The sequence below is a fragment of the Mastomys coucha genome, unplaced genomic scaffold, assembly GCF_008632895.1.
Source record: "Mastomys coucha isolate ucsf_1 unplaced genomic scaffold, UCSF_Mcou_1 pScaffold15, whole genome shotgun sequence".
In the NCBI taxonomy this organism is placed as follows: domain Eukaryota; kingdom Metazoa; phylum Chordata; class Mammalia; order Rodentia; family Muridae; genus Mastomys; species Mastomys coucha.
The window spans coordinates 25,561,291-25,585,014 of NW_022196897.1; the positions used below are offsets into that span (position 1 = coordinate 25,561,291).

General features: G+C 47.5%; 1 protein-coding gene and 1 non-coding gene across 19 annotated transcripts in view; both read right to left on the minus strand.

Moving 5' to 3' along the window:
* The window catches only part of Dennd1a (DENN domain containing 1A), a 486,221-nt gene that overhangs the window by 21,078 nt on the left and 441,419 nt on the right, over positions 1-23,724 (minus strand). For 12 of the 18 annotated variants that reach the window (XM_031370082.1, XM_031370087.1, XM_031370088.1 and 9 more), the window contains one exon: positions 2,597-2,653. The exons of the other annotated variants lie outside the window; for them this stretch is intronic. In XM_031370082.1, coding sequence (XP_031225942.1) covers positions 2,597-2,653 — 57 coding nt within the window. The remainder of the gene's footprint in view (positions 1-2,596; positions 2,654-23,724) is intronic. 18 annotated transcript variants of the gene reach the window in all.
* Positions 7,634-7,793, minus strand: LOC116092830. Its single transcript, XR_004119522.1, has one exon. It is a non-coding gene; the product is annotated as a U1 spliceosomal RNA (small nuclear RNA).

Sequence of the window (23,724 nt, forward strand, 5' to 3'; positions counted from 1 at the left end):
ATGGGATCATGTCAGGCTGTCCTTTCTGTGGCTCTTAGGAGTTCCATGGTCCTAGTTTCTTTCCACCCAGTGTGGACTGGTATCTATGGGACATGCTGGCATGAATGCATACAGAATAAATAATAGTCCCTTGTGGCCTGAGGACCCTGGGTTCCATACAACATCTTTTCTAGCCTCCTAGTCTGTCTCTTAGTGAGTATGCTTGCAGAAGAGAGGGAGCCCAAAAACATGGCCCGTGAATTACCTCTTGCCCTGGCTAGGGGCAGAGGCAGATGCTACCCAGTCTTCTTTTGGGACAACATTGCTTCCTCAAGTTCTCAGATGCTTAGGCACCCTACAGTTTACCTAGTCCCCACAATAATAAGACTAAAGTCCACAAGAGCTGTCTCTAGTACTTGAGTGTTTCTCAGAGAGCTACCATGCCTTGAATAACACTGAATCCCTGGCTGTCCTGGAGCTCAGGTCTGTAAGGCTACCTGGAGCTTCCCGCCAGCTACCTATGGATGCCAAAAGCCATCTGTTGAGAACTCGAGAGGTAGGTCTGGTCTCAAAGGCCAGCTGGTCTCTTACTATCTCTAGTCTTGGCTATGAACTAGGGAAATGACATCTACCTTCTGTAGGCTAGAACAAGAATAGATGAAATATAGAGTACCTAGCTCAGTCTTGGGCACATTCAAGGGTGCTTATACTTCCCAACTCTTATCCTTGCCAAGACAGAATGCTGCTCAGAGACCTCACAGGAAGTCCATCTGGCCAGAGCTCAGTTAATTTTTTCCAACTGAAGTGTCTGTCCCAATCCTGTGTGCTGAGCTCATCTCATTTCCATAGAGACAGAGGCTTAGGGAACTGGGGACACTAGAAGGGACTTACATTTCTACAGTTTGGTGATCCTTGGTAAGGGTTAAGCTATCAAACATATTTTCTGAAATGGGTGACCAAAATACTTAGTACACAGCACTACTGTGTGGCCCAGGTGGGATGAGGTACCCAAATGGCTCAGTACCTATAAAATCCTAGGCAAACAATGGCTTTTGATAAAGTGGGTCATTATTTAGAAGAGGTAAGGTGGAAAACCTGTTAGAGAAAATGCCTTCCAAATATCATCCATGTTCATCTTTACAGAAGGCCATTGTGAATGAGGGCCTGGTATAAAAAAGAGGAGGGTGGGTCAGATAGCTTCAGTCCTTGCCCAGTGTCATACACTCTAGGCATTCAAGTCCAGTTCTGATGAATCCCCATTCCGTGCTGCTAAGGTCTGTACTGAAACATTTGCTATATTATATGAGGTTTGACCCAGAAGTGCTTCCTGTCCCCCAAATGTATCTCTTTTGCTGCTTGTTCCTTCCTTCTGATGACATGGAGTAGAAAATTCCAATCCTTTGGCAGCTATGCCTCCTGGGGTTTGTGTTGATCTCATTTTCATAGGGGCACTGAATGGCTCTACCACTTCATATGGCTCGATGGTAGATTCCCAGCTTACAGATGGAGCTATTTAAATTCCCCTTCCCAAACCCAAACCTTTAACTTCTGCACTCAATGGGGAAGAGGAAGAAACAGAACCACAGGGCATTTATCCAGACAGTAGCTACCCAATGGATGCTCGGTATATATACCAGGGATTCAAACAGACATCTGGCTTAGACTTATCCTGGCATAGTATGATCTTTGTGCCTTCATAAGATAGCTCTGGAGCGATGCATTGAGAAGGGCCTCCACACTAGTTTTTGATGTTTCTGACTTCAGCTGACCCCTGTGCCTGGGCATGGCTGCCTCAGATAATAGACTGGTAATCCTTCCCTTTGGAAGTAGCCCCATTGAAACACCCTAGTAGGTTTCTCACTCTGATAAAGTTATATCCCACTATGGACAAGGTCTGTGTACATGGGAAAAGAAACTCACAGATGCTTAGCACTGATGCCAGAAGTCAAACCAAGGACCCCGTTCATGTTAGGCAAGCATTCTGTCACTGGGCCATGTCTGCAGCCAAGGCATTTCTCTTTAAAACACATGGACTTTTTTCCATGTCCTATTCTGTTCACAGGTGTTGGCTGGTTGGCTGGTACTGTACTTTGTTTTGTTTTCCTAGCCTTCCTTAGTACTTCTTGTGGGTAGGCATCTCTCCTTGTAAAGCTTAGCAGGGGACAGTACCTGTATCCATTTAACAGGGCAATATGTTTTCTGCTCTTGGGAAGACACAGCAAAAGATATTTTCCAACCAAGACCTAGGGGGAATAAGACCCCTGCTGTCAGACTGTGGCTTCCTCTGTGAGGAAGAGGCATTTGCAGTGAGCCATTAAAGCTCAGTGGCTAGAAATACAGCTCTCCCTGGGAGATTCGCTTAAATGATGCGAAGCTGCACACAGCAGCCTGGCTACCCACGGCTACAATCTGCAAGTCACTGAGCTGATTCAGAAAAAGGAGAGAGAAGCCCAGGATATGCAAGTTCCAGCTCATGCCACGTAGCGGGGAAGCTGAAAAACCCATTTCCCAGTTTCCGTGTGCCAGGCAGGAGAGTCCACACTCTGGAGGTTTAGTGAGGCCAGGGGAGTGGGAACAGGCAGTGTTAGATGGGGAGAGCACAGCACCGGCTACTCACGGGCCTTGAGCGCTGGATCTTGGGAGGCGGCAGCCGAATGGGATGGAGTCTTTGTTGCTGCATTAAAGTGGAAACTTAAAACATCAGTTCACATTGAGATGGCTGTATGCATCTCTACACATGGCCTGGGAAAAAGTCTTGAGGTACCCACATTAGAGCCTGGAGTCCGTGGGGTATCTTCTGCTCCTCATCCACACTGCCCTGTCCCTGTTCTGTTAACTTTCTAGTCCTGGCCTCCTCTCTGGCCTGGATCATCACTACTATCTCTCAATGGGATCCCTTGCTCTGATCTTCATTTTCTTCTCAGGTCAGGGAGACTTTGTAAACTGTAGCATGATACATACCATACCACACCACACCACACCACACCACACCACACCACACCTACTTTCAAAACCATCAATGGATGTTCCTAACTTCAGTAGGCATGCCTAGATTCCACTAGCAGCACTATGTATATCTTTCCCAAAGTTCAACTCAGTGCCTAGTGTGGGAAGACTTCAAGTGGCCCTGGGCTCTGATGCCTCACTTCCTATCTGCCCCTAGAGGAAGAGTGACCTCCCTATTCTGATTGGCTTGGCAAATGTGGTCTTGACCTTCAAGGCCCAGTGCAGGTAAGATGCTGTCTTCAGTACTGTAAGTGTACAGGGCCTCTGTTGACATGTGACATATGGCTCCCTAGCCTCATGCTCTCATTTTAAATAGTCTATTTCTTGGAGGGATCTATTGTTGTGCCTGAAGGAAGTTGAATGGGACTTGGGGAGAGAGGATGATTTGCTGAACAAATACAATTTGAAGAATGTGCTTGGCTTTGGAAGTCAGGATGTGGATCAACAGTAGGCTAACTTCTTAGCTTTCCTCATGAAACGTTATCTCTAAAGCCAGACTTTGTCCTCTCAACAGTCTGGCAACATGTCTTGAATACAAGTAGGAAAAGGCAGGTAGAGCAAGGGACAGAAGAGATCCAAGTGCAAGACTGACAACCTCTAGATAGCTCTCATTCACTCAGGCACTTAATTCACAAAGCTATGCTAGCAATGGCCAGCACAGGAGCCAATGTCCACAGGTGGACATTCAGCACCAAGATGTGCTGAAAGTGTAGAATATATACTAGATTTCAGTGACTTAGAAAAGAAGGTAAAACATCTCATTACTAATTTTTATACTGATTTCATGTTGATGGGAACACTTTGGAAACTTTGGATAAAATATGTTATTAAAACCAACCCCACTTGTTTCTTTTACTCCTTACGTGCCTTACTCAGAATTCCCCGTGTGATTCAGAGGTGTGGGCTTACACTTTGTTTTCTCAGCCAGTGCTGACTTGGCCTTACTTGGTATGGTCTCTGCACCTGACCCCTAGAAGCCTGGGCCTATGTGGCAGGCATCCCTGTAGCCTGAGGGTCTTGGAAGACCAGCACTCAGGGAGCAGATGTGAGTAGAAGATGAACTGTGGCTTCCCAGATCTTTGGTCATTAGCTGGATGAGGGCCAAGCTTCCTGCTGTCCTTTCTGTAGTTGGGAATGTTGCCTAGACAGATGGACATGGCTGCCATGTTTCTTCCTTTTCATGGCATACAGGAAGTGTGTAGGACAGAAGGGCACAGTCACTTCTAAGGAGGAAGAGGATAAAGAAGGGTGCATGGGTTCTCTCTGGCCAGGTGTTCTGTCCCGACCCTGCCATCTCTCCTGCTTCTTTCACATTTGGAGTTTTACTACTGCATAACCACCTTGTTTTTTCCCATGGTGCTCACTGAGTGTCACCTTTAGCCTGTGTTATTTCCATCCCTGCTGGTGGCAGAGGGCTCAACAGGTAGCCTCTGGGGTTGGACAGCTTTAGATAGAACCCTAGCTACCCACTTACTCTCCATGGGTCATGACATAACTACTTTAAGCTTCCCTGTCCCCATACAAGCAGCATGGGCATCCACATCTCTATCCTAGGGGGCTGCTAGAAAGGGTTAATGAGATCTTGCATATTCCTGGCTGTGGATACCAGTAGCTGCCACTGTTATCAGGTTTCCTCCACTTCCAACCTCCCTTCTCCTAACCCCATCTTCTGTGCCTAAAGAAATAAAAAATGAAAAGCATGTCCAATCACTCTGCTTGCCATCTTAAGTCATCCCAGTGGAAGGTGGCTATCTCTCGAGGAGTCTCCTGAGAAACTGGCTGTGTGAGGTGCATTGTCCAAATGGGAGTTGGTGTTCTCTGGCCACACGGGAGATGCTGTGCACTGTCTGGTTTCTTCTGGAGACTCACCATGTTTGGCAGCATAGCCAGAGCTGCCGTGTCACGCAAACAAACACCACCACCAAACAGCTTCAAGCTAAAAACTTCTTTAAAGGTTGCATCCTAATTTTTTTTTCCAAGACAGGGTTTCTTTGTGTGGCTCTGGCTGTCCTGGAACTAGCTCTGTAGATCAGGCTGGACTCGAACTTACAATGACCTACCTGCTTCTGCCTCCCGAGTGTTGTGATTAAAGGCTTGCACCACTACCACTTGGCTCATCCTAAATTCTTTAGACAGACTCTCCTTCCATGTGCTGGTTCTTTTAAAGCTGAATTTATAAGGGGTGGGACAGCAGCTTGGTAGCCATGTCCAGCCTAGAAGCTGGCAGGACTAAGTGGGAATTTAAAGATGCCAAGGGATAATGCAAAGCTCAATGTAAGCAACCAAGAACAGGATCCCCTGCTGCCCCTCTGAAACCAGTTTCCCCTGCAGGTTATCATCACCGAGGACAGAGCGCCAGGGGAGCTACATATACACACCAATCTGAAGCACACGGCTGTAGGTACACAGGCATCTGAAGCACACAGCTGACAGAAGGCTGACTACACAGTGGTGAGCAGTCTTTCCCAGGGTGGCCGCTAGGAGGAGAATGAATTGCTCTCAAGGGCTGTGCATTAAAGTCCCTTGGGGCTAAAGGAGAAGTTAGGGGGTGGTAGCACCAATTATCTGGGCACTCTGCCACCATGTGTAGGGGACTCTGGGGACCAGTAGGAAGCAAGCATGCATCTGAAGGACTGACAGAAGACTGACTGCACAGCGGTGAGCAGTCTTTCTTCGGCTTCCGATTCAATTTGTTGGGTGCTCTCCTGATTCTCCCACAGAAGCTGGGCTCCATCCAAGCTAGCTTGGTGAAGCCTGGGCCTCAGTGTCCTCATATATGAGTACAAGCAAAGCAGGGCAGGAGAAGGCTTCTGCCTCCTGGGGGAAGAAGTGGCAGCACTCCTGGGCTATGGGGGCTGCAATTTCCCAAATAACCCTGGACAGATGCCCCAGAGTTCAAGGATGGGCATGGGGAAGAGCTAAGAATAGGTTGTAAGGGGTAAATGAATGGTTGCAGTTCAGGTGAGAAGAGGGGACAAAGAAAACCAGGAAAAGATGAATGCAGAAAAACACACTGCTGTCCAGAAGTCAGGTTCAGTGGGAAGCCAACCATGGATTGAGGGAACATGGCTCAAAGCAGCATGAGTCAGGGCTCAAGGAGACTAAAGAGCTGGGCAGAGTTAGTGACAGTCATTACCATGAACTGGAGTTCTAGGAACCCTTGCTCCACAGACTGTGGTTCCCTGTAAGCAGCTTATAGTACAGAGCCACAGCGGGACCTGCTCACAAGGAACAAAAGTGAGAGGCAGATCCACTAAATGCTCCTACTGGTATGGGACATGATTCTGAAGCAGCGTGGGCTCAGGCCTCTTAATTTCAAGTTCACATTCTCATGGTCACAATGGGAGACCAGGAAGGCTGTGTCACAGAGCAGAACAGGGCCAGGTGGGGCACAGCAATCATATTGTATGTGAACCTTCACACTGATGATGGACATGCAGTTACACAAGCTTTGGGGATCACTGGCTAAGAGTTTTGTTAATGGTGCACTTGGCACTTCCTGAGCTGGGCTATGGCAAGAAGGGTGGGGGCTGGAGGTCCTGAAGGTCAGTCAGCACAGCATACCTGCCTTCCCAAAGACCACACATTGGAAGGGCTCTCCCTCTGATGCAGACGGAACAGCTATGTAGGGCTACGGCTCATGGAAGAACAAGGCAGTACATTCCCTCCAGCAGTGGATACTCCAGTGAGATCTGACTTCCATCAGGGAAAGTGTGAGCCAAACCCACAAGAACTAGTCTTTGGGTTAGGAGGACTCTCATCTTCGCAGCTCTGTTGGGCAGTCAGAATTGGGCTCTTTGCATGGGTGTGTGTTAGGTCTCAGCTGACCATTCTGGAGCTGCAAACAACTCCTTTACCAGGCTGCTGCTGTGTGCTCACCAAGAGCACAACTAGAGCCATGGGGCTCAAGGGGAGTCTTGAGGCTGAGACAGGGCCACCCATTGTATATCCCTGTCATACTCTCACATCTTTCCAGAAAAATCCTGGGGACACACAGATCTTGGTTTTTCAAGGTATTATGTGCTGTCAGCTAGGCAGGCTCTGCTGAAGGACACTGGATTTTAGACATAATTAAAGAATTTCTATCTTGGTGCTGCTTTTTGAGCACCCTAGTTCCTAGTAAAGCAAGTTAGACACTTATTTCTAGTTTAAAAACAGGAAACAGAGGCCCAGAGAGGTTACATTACTGGTATGAGGTCACATGGCAGCAAGAATCAAAGCAGGCATTCTTAATCCAATAACTGTTCTACTCTTGTTCAATTGAGTTTCCCAAGTCATCTGGAACCCCCTTGTCCCATCCATGTTAGGAATGTGTGGCTTAAGAGAAAACACTGACAATAGGTGACCATTGTCGTTCCCTTCGTTTCCAATCATTCACCAGATTGTACTAGTTGTAGGATCCATGGGAGGATGGGCCCAGAGTAGAGGAGTCAATCACAGGGCATGGGGAACACAGAGATGCCATGGTCAGCACAGGTGCAGAGGAACCATTCTTTTTACCAGATGTGAGTGGTAGAGACTTTGGGTGAATGGTTCAGGGGAGCCACAGTGCTCCAGAAAGAGGAGAGTGGGGCTGAATATGCAGATGTGGTAGGCTTAGACTTGGAGGGACTGGTGGGAGTCAAACACAAGAGAGTTTTTTTTCCCCCAGGGGAGAGCGTGAACGCAGTCCCCCACTACCACAAATTATGCAGTCGAGTTTCCCGCATTTGGGGAAATCGCAGGGGTCAGCACATCTGGAGTGCAATGGATAAGCCTCGCCCTGGGAAAACCACCTTCGTGATCATGGTATCTCCCCTGCCAGGTATCACAAGAGAGTCTTGAGAGTTGGCCTAAGAAGGGTGGCTTTTCTTCCAATCTAGTGGGAGGGATGCAGTTAGAACACAAGAGCCTTTAGTGTTTTTGGAGCATAAAATGGATAGGAAGCCAAATGCCCCTCTTTAGGCATGGAAGTCTGCCCAATTTCTAGTCCTGGACCTCTGGACGATGTGAACACAAGAGTAGGGAGGTCTGAAAGTGTGATTGGCATAGAGGTCCCAGAGAAGAGCAGGACTCTGTGGCCCTTGTCAGTTTTTGCCTAGCCCTGGGTATTTCTCTGTCAACTATGTGGGTCAGGTAAGTATGATCAGTGGATGTGAAATCCACATTTACAAGGACAGCATCTGATTTGCAGTTAATTTGTTGATGCAGCAAAACACATTGTTTCTAAAAGGTCAGGGGGGAAGTGGCGTTAGAATATCAACTTAATTACTTGGGCGGCACGGATGAGTGGGCACCCTGCACAGATGAGTGGGCATCCTGCACTTGGCTGTGGGGTGGAAAATGTTCATCCGCTAGGTACTGACTTGGGGGCAGACAGCTTAGTGTACATGAGAAAGGAGGGGGCATCTTGGATGTCTAGGGAGCAGCTTGTATGTGTCATGGGCATTGCCTGTCCATCTGGCACATTTACTACCTCAGAGAGTCCTCTACAGGGAGTAAGGGAGTTGAGGTCTCACACAGGAACACCCAGAGAAGCAGGAGACAGGCCTGCAGAAGAGGGTCACCATCTTAAGACAATTATTAGCTGCTTGTGTATGGGGGGAGGTTCTATGATGTCTACATTGGGATGGGGGTGTTTAAGAATGGACATGAAATCCCTTCAGTCTTAGTGGAAGACCATTCTAGGACTAACCCTTTAATGTCCTTATGAGGTAAAAGTCACATTTCACTGTGGAGAAAAAAAGAGGTGCAAAAGGATATGAAATGTTAATTAGGAGGTTGGGTAGTCACTGAGGTCAAAGAAGACAAATGCTTGTTGAAGCTCCAGGGCTCTGCATGCCAAGCTTGGGTAAGCAAGGGAGAGGGGGAAGAGACAACTTTCCCTGGGAGGGTATTTGGAGAGGAACCTCTGACAGAAAAGGTGGGCACGACCAACGGGGCAGCTGCCTGAGAGAACTGGTCTCCAAGGATGGTTCTGTGCTTTTTGTGATCTGCATCGTTTCTTCCCTACAGACCTCATCTGGCTCCATCGAAGAGGCTGAGAGGAAGCTGGATGGGGCCTGGGTTTCTCAGTTTGTCCTGGGAATGTGCTGGGAACGGAGCAGGCGTGAAAGAATTCACAATTACGCTCTGTTGCTATTTAACGAGGGAAGAGTTCACCTGGTTAATTTTCCTGGCTAGTATTCACATCAATACTCTGACCTGTGTGTGAAGCGGACCCTGTTGGGAGGGGAAGACAAAGCTTTCTATGGCTTTACAAAGGGTCTCTGGGCCAGGAGCAAGGCTCTGCTACTCTTTGGGACTGGAAATCTGCTATTATGCAAGGTATGGAAATAAAAGAGGGCTTCTTTTGATATGTCTCCAAAGGGGAGTGTATTGAAGTGATATTTTTGTGGAGTGTTTCCTTTGAAATGCCCAACCAGCTCTCAGAGGCATGGCTCTCTTCTGTCCCCCAACTCCTGTCATTATTTCCAGTTCTCTTTACCCAGCCACGACTAAGCTGATCCTGCTTGCTGGGGAGGATCAAATGCGTGTCTCTGCTTCAGAGTTTCAGCTAGGACAGCTGGAGCATACCAAGCCCTGGTGATGTGTTCTGGACCTGAGTGGCTCAGCAGGACATGAGAAAGAAGTGGAGGATCCTTGGTCCCAAAGCATTTGCAGAGGTAACAAGCTCTTGTCTGGTGGATATTCTTGCAAAAATGCTGAATGGGAAGGACCTCATGGCTGAGGATAGAGTGGCCATCTGCTTGCTGAGAGTCCACCCATACAACATGGTATGAAGGGGCTCTCTGCAGAGAAGTAGGGGGTTAGGAGCTCCCTTGAAGGGCTAGGGGTACCCAGAACATGCCAGTGGTGCTGAACAGCCTGGGATGAAGGCTCTGCCACGGTCTTACTGTCTCTCATCTTCCCTCACAGCATACTGGAAGACAAGATACCTGGGATGCATTTCAGCCTCTGCCTGTTTGTTGCCTACAGGGTGTTTTTCATATGCCCACTGCTTCCTGTCCTGAGGTGCCACCTGTGTGAGAGCTGAGGTGGCATCTGGGACTGAAGGTGGTCCTGAAGCAGCACTTGCAGAGGGGTCTGGGCAAGTGGTCTTGAGAGAGGCTGGACTCAAGATGCAGGGCTCTCTCCCATACCCTGTCTTCCACGCGTGTGTGCTGCGCTGAAAGCCTCTCAGGCTGCTCTGAATAGCCCTGCACTCTTTCCAATGTTGACAGGAGTAGTATTTTGTAGTGGTGCTGGTTAATTTGTAGTGGCATTTGTGGTTTGAAGCCTTGTCAAGATTCCCGATTACTTCCCGTGCAAGGAGCTCCGCTGACGGGGAAGTTCACATGCTGAACAAAAGCAGCCAGGCAGCTGGGAGGGAAGGCTGCATGGTGGCTGGGTGACCCAGCCAGCTTGGGGGACAGAGGCAGGGGAGGGAGGAGGCCCAGGCGTGGGCCAGGGGGAGGGGAGCCCTTTGTTTTTAGTTGGTGCAGGTGCAGGGCCTGAATAGGTGGCATCCCATTGGCTGTTGGAGGTCGGGTACCAGATGCGGCTGGTGTCTGGGCAAGGGCAGGGGGCTCTGCTGACTGCACTATTCTTCACCCAAACAGAAGCAGGAGGCAGGTGCCTTTCTGCTCCCTCCACTTGATGGCCATCTGGGATGCCATCGAGGGTGCCTGGGCGACAATGTCCAGGAGTCTCACTGGTGGTGAGGTGAGAGGAAAGACCTCCAGATGTTCTTCGATACCAAGAGGGGCTGCTGGCTCTTGGCACATGTTGTGTACCAGGTCTATGCTAGGAGCTCAGCAGATAACTGGTCTCAAGAATGCAACAGAGAAGGCAACATTATTTTAAAAGGCAGAAACAGTGAGGCAATGTGGCTCAGCGACTCATCTAGATCAAGCCTCACAGCTAACAGGTGGCACAGACACAATTCAAGCCCAGGTATGCCCATGAGTGCACACACTTTCCATGATACACAACACACACAGAGCAGTGGAGGCAGATGGTGACATATGCTCCGTGAGCCCAGGGCACTGCTCCCCCAACCCCATGATGTTGTTCTCTGACATCCTGGAGCTCTCTATACTGTGAAGTCTGCTTGACCCCACGGGAAGGCCTGTCTGAAAAGCCGCTTGCATTTCTCTAGGCCTGTGCCCTGCTTGGTGAGTTTGTTCAGTATATTAAGGGCCAGGGCCAGCTCAGCAAAAGCAAGACTCATTTATCATCTCTGGAATAGTGTCCACTCCAAACAGTACAGTAGTAGGAAATAAAAACAAGAGCTTCCACCTAATTTTGCAGTGGTACAGATAAGGAAACTCCATAACCTCTCACTTCCCAGCCCAAGAGAACTGGTCAAATGCCTATGCTCATAGCAGCCAGGGACACTAGAGAGGGGCTAAGGCTAGATAGAGGCACTGCTACCCAGCCATGAAGCCACCCACCTAGTGGAGCCAGGACATAAGTTATTGTTCACATTAAAGAATCATGTTCCCTGTTTAAGCAAAGGAAAAATCTCCAGATTATATGGGAATAAAACTTGTTTGAAAATATGGAAAAAAAAATCCCTTTGTTCAGCAAGCTGTCAAGACCCAGGCCTTGTCCCCACGGCCTCACCTCTTAGCCATCACAAGTGGCCCTCTTTTGCCATCCCTTAGAGCAGCTGCTCTGTCATGTGTCTATGTCCTCTCTCTCTCTCTCTCTCTCTCTCTCTCTCTCTCTCTCTCCCTCCCTCTCTCTCTCTCTCTTTCGAGACAGGGTTTCTCTATGTAAATCTGCCTGCCTTTGCCTCTCAAGTGCTGGTATTCAATTACATACAAGAAGCCTTTTTTTTTTTTAATTTATTTTTTGGGTCCTATGTCCTTCTCAACACACACTGGCCCTGTATCAGCCCTCACTCACCACCTGATGGAATCCTGCTACCCTCAGGGCTGCTTTCCCTGAGTGCTCTCCATTCGTCCCACTCCTAAGAGTGGGACATCTTGCTTTCTTTCTTCCCTAAGAGGGGCAGTCTTCGGTGGTGGTGGAGTTGGGGGTTCACATAGTGACTTCTGGTTTCTGGTATAGGCCTGCCTATGGTAACAACAGTACAAATGTTCACCCACAAATGAGTACCTAGTAGCAGGTCCTTTCAGGCCTTAACCAAGCACCTGCATCAACAGGTTATCCCCAACACTTGGGTTACTTTGTCTTTAGCACTAGTAACATTCCTGGCTTGCTTCTAATCAGGAACTCCCCGCCCCCTGCCCCCTATCCTTCCTTCTGAGACAGGGTTTCTCTATGTGTATTACTGGCTGTCTTGGAACTCTGTAGACCAGGCTGGCCTCAAACACACAGAGATCCAGCTGCCTCTGCCTCTTGAGTGTTGGGATTAAAGGCATGTGCCATCACTGTCCAGTCAGAAACAAACTTAACCTAGACTTAACTTATCAGGCTGAGCTCTAGGGCTATTTCCCAAAGCAAGAGGCTTTCTCTGTCTTCCTTTTCTTTTCTTTTAGTGGAATGCAGGTATGGAAGCATTAGGAAGCTTAGATATGAAATATCCCAAAATTTCCCCAGTGTGTCTGTTAGAGAAAGACAGTTGGGTTTGCTAGACAGGGGAGTGGATTTTTTCCCCCATGTCTAGGAACAAATGGATGGAGAACTTGGTTTAAAATTCCTGGACCCTGGAATACATTCCTATCTGTGTCAGAGTCTACCATCCAGAGCCTCAGCAGAGTTTAAAATCCCAGCTAATAGGTTAACAACTGTTTTTCTTCAGCTTCAAATGAAGAATATCAGAAGGCTGGGGGAATATGCAGCTTTCCAATTTGTACGGACTGCACACAGCTCCCTGCAATGTGTGTTTGACAGGACTGACATTTTGTACCGCTGTGAGATGGGAAAACGTGTGACATTTTTATTCATGGTGGCGTACGCCCTTGTAATGATCAGCTCTGGTCGGTGTGCTTACCGCAGCAGCCCCAAGCCCTCGGAGAACAAACAGGAGCCCAAGGTGCCAGCAGTTCCACTGCCTTATTAAACACTGCCAGGATCCTAACGAAGACCAACTGCTGGAAAATCTCACTGTCAAATCCTCAAGGACACTGTCAGCGCACAGCTAACTGCATATATTTTTCATTTAAAATACTGAAATCCAGCATTGTGCCATTACAACCAAGGGGAGGGGTGCCCACTCCAGCCATTCTGTCAGCTACTTCTTCTGAGCTCCAGATGTTGGAGCCAGTTGCCCAGTGGGATTCAGAGCTCAGAGAGAGGTGGAAGAGATGGACACGGACACTATGAAAACCCAGCCCTACTTTCATGGTGGGGGCTGAAAGTCACAGAGTTCCCAGAAGAGTCACTTAGGAAGTCTACTCACTAGCAAGCCAAAGTGTATCTGCATAATTAGAAAATCCTTTTGGCCCAGCCAGCCATCTTCCTGGAGGTGCAACCCATTACATCCTGCAACTTGGTGCTAATCAGCCTTCTGCTCGGCAGCAGACCTCAAGACATCTGCAGGAACACACGGCCACAGTAGGAGTCACACTTTGGCAGAAAGGCTGTGTGTCAGGGTACCCACCTGCGATCTCACCAGTTGCCTCAAACCAGAGGCCTCAAGGTCACCAGGCAGGAGGACTCACCCTCCCTTCTGGTGGTCATTTCTAATGCTGATGCATGCTGACGGATGGAAGCCAGTCACCTGGCAGCTCCTTGCAGCCCCTACAACTATTAAACTAGGCTATTTGGTTATGGCTGCACACTAATATATTGATGCATTTATCTTGTAAATATGCATTATTTATACAGCGCCTCTATATCCATACTCCAGCCCCTCTACACCAAGATTTATTTATGGGATCCTTGGTGTAAAAGGCTTAACAAGCTGCCCTGTGTGGTTCCTATGGGTTTGCAAAAATGGCCAGTGGCTGGCTTGAAACAACCCATTTTCTCTATCCAGCATGGCACAGGCTTACATTTTTAAAGCCATGTCTATAAGTTGGTTTAGCTAACTAACATCCTGGGATGGTGAAAAGCTGACCATCTGGGGAGGGAGATCACAACAGCCTGGGACGGAAGGAGGAAGCCGTGAGGAGTTGAATAAAAAGGCGCATGACTAGGAGAACAAACAGGGCTATAAGGATAGGAGGGCTGCACCCATTCCACTGACGGAAACACTGGAACTTTCAGATAGCCTGGGCTGTGTGTGCAGTCCCTCTCTCCCAAGCTGTGCTGCAAACCTCAGCTGAATATGTCGAGGAGACATAGCCAGTGTCTAGCTTTGTGTTGCTCTGCCTCAAAGTCCAAAAGCTCCTGTGGAGGGCACTAGGCTGACTGAGAGCTCTGCTCTGCCTGTGGTCTCCACTCATGGAATCAGCACCCTTGGTTGCGCTCCCCAAGCTCCTGAAGTATTAGTGATGCCATTAGTGGTCTTTCTAACTTACCTATTCTGTCCCAATAATTAAGGACCCAGTTGTCAGTCCCTTGAACACAACTTGTTCCTGGCTCCAAGTCACTCATGGAGTATAATTTAAGCTTCCTTAAGGCTTGGCTACTGCCCAGCTCTCACCTGCTAGCCTCTGGTGCCTATATTGGCCCCTATTTCCCTGAAGTTCATTCTCTTGTCTGGAATGCTCACCCTACTCCAGCTCTATTCAATACATGGTGAGTATTATGGGGAGCCTCTCTAGATCCAGTTGGAATGTTCCCTCCTCTAAGGTGCCTGCTCTGCTCTCTACTCCTAGCACTTGTGCCCACTATGACCAGTACACTTGTGTCCATTAACATTTCCTCTTTGTAGCATTTGTGGACTGCTTCTCTCATCCACTGAGTTGTGAAGGCAGAAAACATCTCATTTTCTGTGACCCAGGGGCTCTGCACCTGCCAAGCCTCAAACATGTCAGATGAGTGAAGGGGTGAGCTCATGAAGCCCTGAAAGGATCAGTGTTGTTGGAAGAAAGACCAAGGCCTCAGACTGTCCGCTCCCAAGATGGGAGTGGTGTGCAAAGGCTGGCATGCAGCCTTGGATATAGAAAACTGCTGCTACCCCCGCCCCCTGCTCCGCCAGGTGGGGAAGAGGAAATGAGAACACCCATGTCTCTGCTGAGCACATTGCTAGGCACCTGGTAGGCATTCAGAAAACACCTGTGTTAAAGCAACTGGTGTTGGGACAAAGTAAAGCTCTACGTACAGGCAGAAGGCAGAAGGGAGAAATGCAGCAAAGTGACCTTGACCTAGAGAGTCAACCACGTGCAGAAGCATGCAGAGTTGATGAAGAGGGCTTGGTGGAAGGTAAGGAGAGCCCAGGCTCTGGCATTGGATGGGTATGCCTAGCTTGAACTTTTGCCTTGATCAGTTTGCTTGACCTCTCTAGGAAAAACACTTGCATCCACTGTGTTCAGCTGTTGAAAGATTAAGTAGCATGAGGTTTGGAGAGGGGTCTGCTCTAGCACAGCAGGTCAGTGCTATTATGAGACCCTCCTCAGTGCATCTGATCCCTTCCTATACTACACCTCTTGGTTGGTCATGTGACTCCCTTCTCAAGGGCATGGGTAGGTTAATAATTTCCCTGCTCCATCAGCAGCGCCCAGATCATGACTGGATGCAAGATAAGTGATAGGTAGCTGGCACACATAATGGCCACTGAGCATAAATTTCTGCCTAGCCAAGGACACTGAGAGCCAGTTAGTGGTGGTATACACTTTTAATCCTAGTACTTGGGAGGCAGAGGCAGCTGATCTCTGAGTTTGAGGTCGGCCTGGTCTACAGAAGGAGTTCTAGAACAGACAGAGCTGTACAAAGAAACCCTGTCTTGAAAAACCAAAAAGAAAAAAATGAGAAGAAAGTGACATTTGGAGATGACATAATAAAAGTGGTGCTAGAGCCGGGCAGTGGTGGTGCACGCCTTTAATCCCAGCACTTGGGAGGCAGAGTCAGGCAGATTTCTGAGTTCGAGGCCAGCCTGGTCTACAGAGTGAGTTCCAGGACAGCTAGGGCTACACAGAGAAACCCTGTCTCGAAAAACCAAAAAGAAAAAAAAAAAAAAAAGTGGTGCTAGAAACAGCAGGCACATCAGCCGCCCTAGGGCTCTCCACCAGGTGATGGTAGAGGTCAGCACCTTGGAAGGGCACCATCTATGGGAAGGGAGGACAAGATACAGTTCCCAGGCAAGAGCCCACTCAGACTTTCTTCCTGCTTAGGACAAGAATTTCAATTGGTCAGTCTGCTCCGATTCTACTCCTTGGTAGTTTTAGTTGGCCCTTTCTTGAGATCATACCTTGGGCTAATACAACTGTTTAAAAGGTAAGCATGCCCCAATTAAACATTGGACAAAGCAAGTGCTGACAGGGTAGTCTAGGACTAGGAAGTCTACTGTTCATCCTAGAAAGGTCTAAACAGCAGCTAGGTGTAGTTTCTCCAGCTTGGAGCCTTCCCCAGCATGGCTGGAAGAAGCTGCTTCCATTGGTGTTAGGTCTAGTTACTGAACAATGTAGCCAAGTTGTAGTGACATGCTCAAGTTGACCCTGAGGAAGCAGCAGGTCCCTATGGGTTGGGTAGGAGAACAAGACTGAGACCAAAACAGTTGGGGTTTAACTGCAAACAGCAGACAAGGCCTTGAGGATGCCTCTTAGCTTGCCTACTTTGAATGGGGAGCTATAGGACTGGGGGCTCTGTGACATAAGGGATCCAATGACTGCAAAGCCTGCATTTACAGAGTGGCACAGTCCTGGTTAGGACTGCTGCTGACCCTGCCACTTTCCACCTCAAGAAGCATGCTCACTCCTTCACCTGGGACCCTCAGTTCTAATCTCCTTGGCTTGCACTGACAGACCTGCATGCTTGTCCTCCCCCACTTTTTTTTTTTTTTTTTATATATAAAGAAACAGGGTTTCTCTGTATAGCCCTGGCTATCCTGGAACTAGCTCTGTAAGATGGCCTTGAACTCAGAGCTCCACCTTTCTCTGCCTCCTGAGTGCTGGGCTTAAAGGCATGCACCATGGCTGGTCCTTTTTTTTTTTTTTTTATTTTAAATCTGGGGTTCTGCTTGATGTCTGCCTTTGACTCTGCATGCTCTTGTGATCCTAGGTTCCTCTCAGCTCTGGGTAAGAACTTTTCTCTGAAACAGGACAAGAGGCAAGGACAATTTCCTGTTGGGTCTCCTGCACACTGTTTCATCTAGTCCTCCTCCCTTTGAGAACCACCTTCTAGCTCCTTTGCAGGAATCACTCCTTTATCTCTGAGGTGTGTGTACTCATGGGATTTGTCCACCACATGCAGGAGACCCCTTAGCCATGGTGACTGGGTAGGAGATAGGCTCAGAATCAAAGCTAGTTCAGTCAGTCATGATCACACCTTGTGTGGAAGTTACTCTTTTCATGCTCATCTTATAGTTAGCAGGATGTGTTCTGCAGTGGTAAATCATGTGACCACTGCATAGGAGTGTTAAGAGTGGCACTTGAAAAAGCGGGGGAGAGGCCTGGCTAACTTGATTTGGCACCAGAATTAGGCCATAATCATGGCTAATATGAACCAACAATTTCTCTTTTGGAAACTGGAATTTGGAAATTCTTGAGAGTCCACATACCCTAATCAACATAAATTTCTAATAGAAGTCCTTCCTTGGTCTTCAGAGCTGGACTGGTACCTAACCTAGCTAATACCAGTCAACTCCTACACATGCCCACACACTTCTCCTGTATTCATCTCCTTCACTCACACCAGGAGAGTACCCAGCATGCTTCTGAGATTAATGGTGGATTTGGCTTACGGTATCTCCACCAGGTACAGGATACCAGTATACTTGTCTTGGCACCAACTGAGACACAGAAATGTTAAGGAGGGCCTAAGGTCTGGAAGGTAACCAGAAACAAAGCCTTATTGTGGTTCCATATCCTGAGATCCTGGGCCACTGGCTCAGTTTCTGCACCAGATTAACAATATGCACCCACCAAGAAATCATCATGTTCTCAACAGAGCTGGGGAAGATCCAAGCTTCAGGCCAGAACATGGCCTGAAATGAACTCTGACTTCTGCTTCTGAGCTGCACACTCTGGGACAAGTCTCCATGCTTGTCCTGTTCTCAGAAAGAGAGATAAGCCTTGAGACCCATCCCCAACAAGATGGCCTGGTGGATCACATGGCTTGGTCCACTGCAATGGCAGTGGCAGCTGAAGCTAGAACAAAGACCCCAGGTTTCAGCATAGCACCTAACAGCTAGTGAGAAACTCAGTGCTACCCTTCTCCCTCAGCTGCTCTTAAGAATGGCCAGATGCCAAGTATGTATGATAGGTGCCCTTAAGTCCTAAGAGGAGTGGATGGTAGCGGAGATGGACTATCACCTCAACTTTCCACATCCATCCTTTACCTGAGCTGAGTGAACTGGTGTAGTCTGAGGCAGGGTTCTGAAGACTGCTTCCACACTATACCAGGAGCTCTGCCCACACTGCTGAGTTCTCTAGTACTGCTAGCTCCCAAAAACAAGAGGAGTGCTTCTTAAGGAGACCACACTACATGTTACAACAGAAATCTACTGACTTTCCATCTCAGCCTCTGAGTTTCCATCATCTGAGCTCTCTTATTATGACTGACTGACTCATTGTCGAGCACATATATAGTGCGTGTGCATGCATGTGTGTAGGGTGCACACCTACCTGCCTGTTCATATGTGGAGGCCAGATGTCAATGGCTGGTGTCTTCTTCAACTACTCCCTACCTTGTGTTTTGAGACCAAGTCTTTCAGTAAGCCTGGAGTTTGAAGTTTTGGCTAGATAGGCTGGCCAGCTAGTCCATAGGATCTGCCTGAATAGGCCCACTGAGCCCTGGTGATACTGACACATACATGCCTCACTAACTTTTTACAAGGATGTTGGGATCAAATTCAGATCATCATATTTGCATGGCAAGCCCTTTAGCAACTGAGCTAACTCTCCAGCCCCCAAATACTTAGTTTTTTAGACAGAATCTTCTCTATGTGGCCTACACTGACTTCAGACTTATGGCAATCTTTCTGTCTCAGCCTCCGAAGTTCTAGGATTGCAGGCCTGATGTCTGCAATTTATATTCTGTGTAACTCAGAGATGGGAGCCTCTTTCTCTGACAGCTCTTCCCTCCCCCTCTTGAATGGGTCCATGTGACCTTGGGGTATAGAAGAAGAGTGCCTCAGTCCTCTGACTTGTCCTCACTTTCCCACAGGGCATTTATGATTGACCTTAGGACCTCATAAAGACACAAACAGTACAATGTGACAGGATCCAAGTTCTTAACACTCAAAGCTGCCTCAACTTGTAAACGGATCCTTATTTATGGAAAGTGAATTTGTAAGTAGTTTTTGAGCACTAATGGATTATTCATTTTTCCCCAAATGAACAGAATTATAAGTATAGCAACTGAAATAAAACCAAATAACAAGGTACACATAGGGAGAAATCAAACAATAGTTAATTAGTTATGGTTCAATTTAAACATCTATGGTAATAATAAAACCAATGTGTGTTTATAGACTGCTAGCTCAATGCTAGATCCTGTTGAAGACTGGACCTCAAAGAGGTTTATGTTATGGGGGAAGATAGGTACTAAAGAAATGATCACAAGACCGTGTGAGAGACTGGTGTGTGCAGAGTCCTGTAGTGGGGTACAGAAAAGGGCCTAGAGGTTCTTCTCCTGGCTTCCTACAGTCACCAGGAGGCTTCCAGAGGACATGCTCTGAGTTTGGAACAGAGGCAATGGACCTCCTGGGTCAGGTCAAGGGGGAAGATGGAATCATTAGGGGAAGACTAGGAACATGGTAGTGAGATGGTTGTCTGCAAGGCCATCTCACTATAGAGGCAGTGTGATCAGCAGGCATAGTGCACGGGAGTGGTCATCTGGCCTGTTATCAAGCCTGTGGGAGGGGTAATGGACAAGGGAGGTGTGGGTCAGGTTCTGAGGTAGGAGATGAGGATGTGGGAGGAGTCTGGCAGGGACTATATACTGGAGTTGGGGGGTGTCTATGCTTCAGGTGTCATGAGAACACAAAACACCTCTGGAGGTGTGAGTGAGGAATGGCACTTTCTAGCTCAATGGGCAGAAGGAACTTCTCAGGACATTCAGAGCCAAGGGTTTTGAGGGCATTTGCTGGCTCAGTAGCATTTTCAGCTCAGCATAAGACCGACAGTAAAGGACAAACTCATGCTTATGGCTGTGTTTTCAGAGCTGGTCTTAGGATGGTGCTCAAACCTGTCACAGCTCACCACAGAGCCACCATGGTACTTGATTAGGATTCTGGCTTAGCTTTTAAAATTTTTAAATTAAAGGTCAGGCATGGTGGTCTATGCCTTAATCCTAGGCAGAAGGAAGAAGATCTCAGCAAGCTCAAGGCCAGCCCTAAACAGCATGAAAGCTCCAGGATAGCCAGGACCTTACTTCAACAAAACAAAACAAACTTTTAAATTATTTTATTATTTTGTTTTGTTTTGTTTTATTAGATATTTTCTTTATTTTCATTTCAAATGTTATTCCCTTTCCTGGTTTACCCTCGCAAAACCCACTATCCCCTTCTCACTCCCCCTGCTCACCAACCCACCCACTCCTGCTTCCTCGTCCTAGTATTTCCCTACACTGGGACATCAAGCCCTCACAGGATCAAGAGCCTCTCCTTCCATTAATGTCTGACAAGGCCATCCTCTGCTACATATGCAGCTGGAGTCATGGGTCCCACTAACTCTTTGGTTGGTGGTTTAGTCCCTGGGAGCTCTGGGTATACTGGTTGGTTCATATTGTTGTTCCTCCTATGGGGCTGCAAAATCCTTCAGATCCTTGGGTCCTTTCTCTAGTTTCTCCACTGGTGACCCTGTGCTCAATCCAATGGTTGGCTGAGAGCATCCACCTCTGTATTTATCAGGCAATGGTAGAACCCCTCAGAAGACAGTTATATCAGGCTCATGTCAGCAAGCACTTGTTGGCATCCATAATAGTGTCTGGGTTTGGTGACTGTATATGGGATGGAAATTATTTTATATGAATGGGTATTTTGCTTGTATGCATGTCTGGTGCCCATGGAAGCCAGAAATGGCTGTTAGATCCTCTGGAACTGGAGGTACAGATGGTTGTGAGCCTCTATGTGGGTTCTGGGAATTAAACTCAGGTCCTTTGGAAGAGCAGCCAGTGCTTTAAACCATCAAGCCATCACTTTAGCCTCTAAACTTTTGAAGCTTTACATTAAAAAAGTTCATATTCCCTTGTTCAAATGGAAGGAGAGGTACATTTCAAAATGTATGTTTTGGAAATGTATGTACATTGGAAAAACAAGCAATTACTCATTTTGCAGATCACTGAATTGTGGAAAACAAAGCAAGTTTGGGAGGTCTGAGAACTGGTCCTCCCACTTCTTTCTCAATGGGCCTTGGCAGCCTGTACTCAGGGCTAGCAGCAACCATCCCTGGACTCTGCATTTGTCCAGTTTTCTAGCAGGGAGGGAGGGTTGCACTCAACCAAGAGAAGCAGAGGAGTTGTGCTGGTTCAAGAGTAGACATGAATGAACCATGCCAGCACAGCCAAACTGGTTTCCTTACTAGCTCATGGTCATGATGCATTTCAGTGAGCACAGATATTCAAAGTACCTGGTAGCTTGGTCATTTGACTGGATGCAGAGAACAGCTTCTATAGAAGGTGCCATCTCTGCTGACTTCTGCCAAGGGAGAAGGGTCATAGCATGATGTTGTTCTGCGGGTGCTCCCACTCTGCTGAGGAGGACCGTGCTTCTTCACCCCTTCTAAAGTCAGGGACAGGAAGGAAGTCCTGCTCCCCATCTCAAAAGAGTGAAACATGGGATTTAAATCTCTAGCTTGTCTCCTCTGTCTTTTTACCTCTACCTGGGGGTCTGGGAAGGGACTGGACATGCCCCGTCCTCCCTTCTATAGATTCCCCTTAGTAGGTATTTTGGAGCAGCTGTGCTACTGTTTACTGATCTTGTGAGTAGTAACTCAGTCCTTTAAATTCTGAAGCAATGACTTAGCAACCATTTGGCTTTAGGACTTATGAAGTATTCTCCTTTTACTTGTTATTTCTTTTGAGTCAGCATCTATATAGCCCAGGCTGGACTTGAACTCTGCCTTCCTGCCTCTACCCTACCTCAAGTGCTAGGATTACAGGGGTGCAACATTCTGCCTAGCTTTAGCCTTTATTTAAAAGGTTTGCATTTTAGGGGCTAGGAAGATGGCTTCGTGCGTAGAGGTGCTTGCTACCCATCCTGACAACTTATTTGATCTACAGGTTCACATGGCAGAGAGAATTTCTGCAAGTTGTCTTCTGACTCTCTCTCTCCCTCCCTCTCTACCTCTCTCTCCTCCTCCTCCCTCTCTCCCTCTCCCCCCTTCTTCATTTGTAGGCCTGTCTCCATCATTAAATCTTACAAGGGTGGAGACAGGGTGCTTACTTATCTTATGGTGTATGGATGAAACAGTGTGTATGCAAATAGAGGCCCAGTCCCAACTCTGAGGAGAGCAGCAGGTAAGAAACTATTTTTTCTCCCTCACAGTGGCTTCTCTCTCTTGTCAGTTAGTCTCATGGTGCTGAGGACTGTGCAGAGAGGCCTTTTGCAGTCACCCTGTAGGATGTGTGCATTGGGGCTGACCTGCCTAGGCACCAGTTTAAGATCACCATCACAACAGTCCTGGCTTTCACAGACAAGTGAACTTTTTGTTTGTTTTGTTTCATCTTATTACTTACTTTTGAATCACAATGTTATGTGTATCCCAGACTGGCTTCAAACTTGTGTTGTTCCTGCCTTAGCTTCCCAAGGCCTAAGATTATAGACATGTATTACTAAACCCAACTCTAGCTAAGTAAGTGGACTTGAAAAAATCCACATAAATGTAAGACCAGAGTGAGAATGTTCAGGGGGTTTGCAGGTACCATTGGACTGGGGTTTGACTCAGACTGCTTGGAGTGTCCATACATGTCTGAGCAGGTCTCTTTAGGTCTTTCAGCTCTTGATCCATAAAACAAGGTCAATGGTCCCTGCCTTCATATAAGATATTGTAAAGCCTGTTCTTCTACCCTCAAGAAGAGGATGTTATCCTATGGGCTGTATGTGTAGCACTGGTGAATCATAAGTGAACATTTAAATATTATTATAGATTAGAAAAAACTGAACTAGTATGCTAAATCTGTGACTTTAGAGACATCATAAAATGAAGCTACAGTTTGGATGCATACCAGGTTTAAATGGTTTAGAGAACAATGCCAAGTAAGGAAAACACAGAAGAACGTATCAAACATTTTTAAACTGTTAGAATTCTTAAAATTCAGACTGGCCAGAGGACTGTACTCCTTCCATCAATGGCTCATCAGAGAAGGTCCCAGGGAAGGACTGAAGGACAACCTACCAAGGGGCAAAACTGGAAAGAATTTAAAAAAAAAAAGGGTGTCAGTGGTTTCTCTACCCCCCTCCTTCCTGCTAATCTGTCACCTAATAAGAAGGGGCCTGGCTCAAGTGAGCTAGCTGGCGGTTCACTTACAGCAAACTGATTAAGAATATTCAACCAACAGCAGACTGTAGACCTTTCCAGAGAAAATAAATAGAGTGTAGACTGTATGCAAATGTGTTTGTCACTTTGACAGCACGTCTCAATTAAGGCATCTCTCTGCTGTGGGTAGGCTCTGTGGCTGCAGCTGGAAGGGAGAGCCCGCTGCATGGTTGATACTAGGGGCTTGACCTTAATCCGTATGCATGCATTAAAAAAAATTCCTGCCTTCCTGTACACTTGCATAATGCTGGCAGCCACGTGAGGGAAGTGACAAACGGGGGGGGGG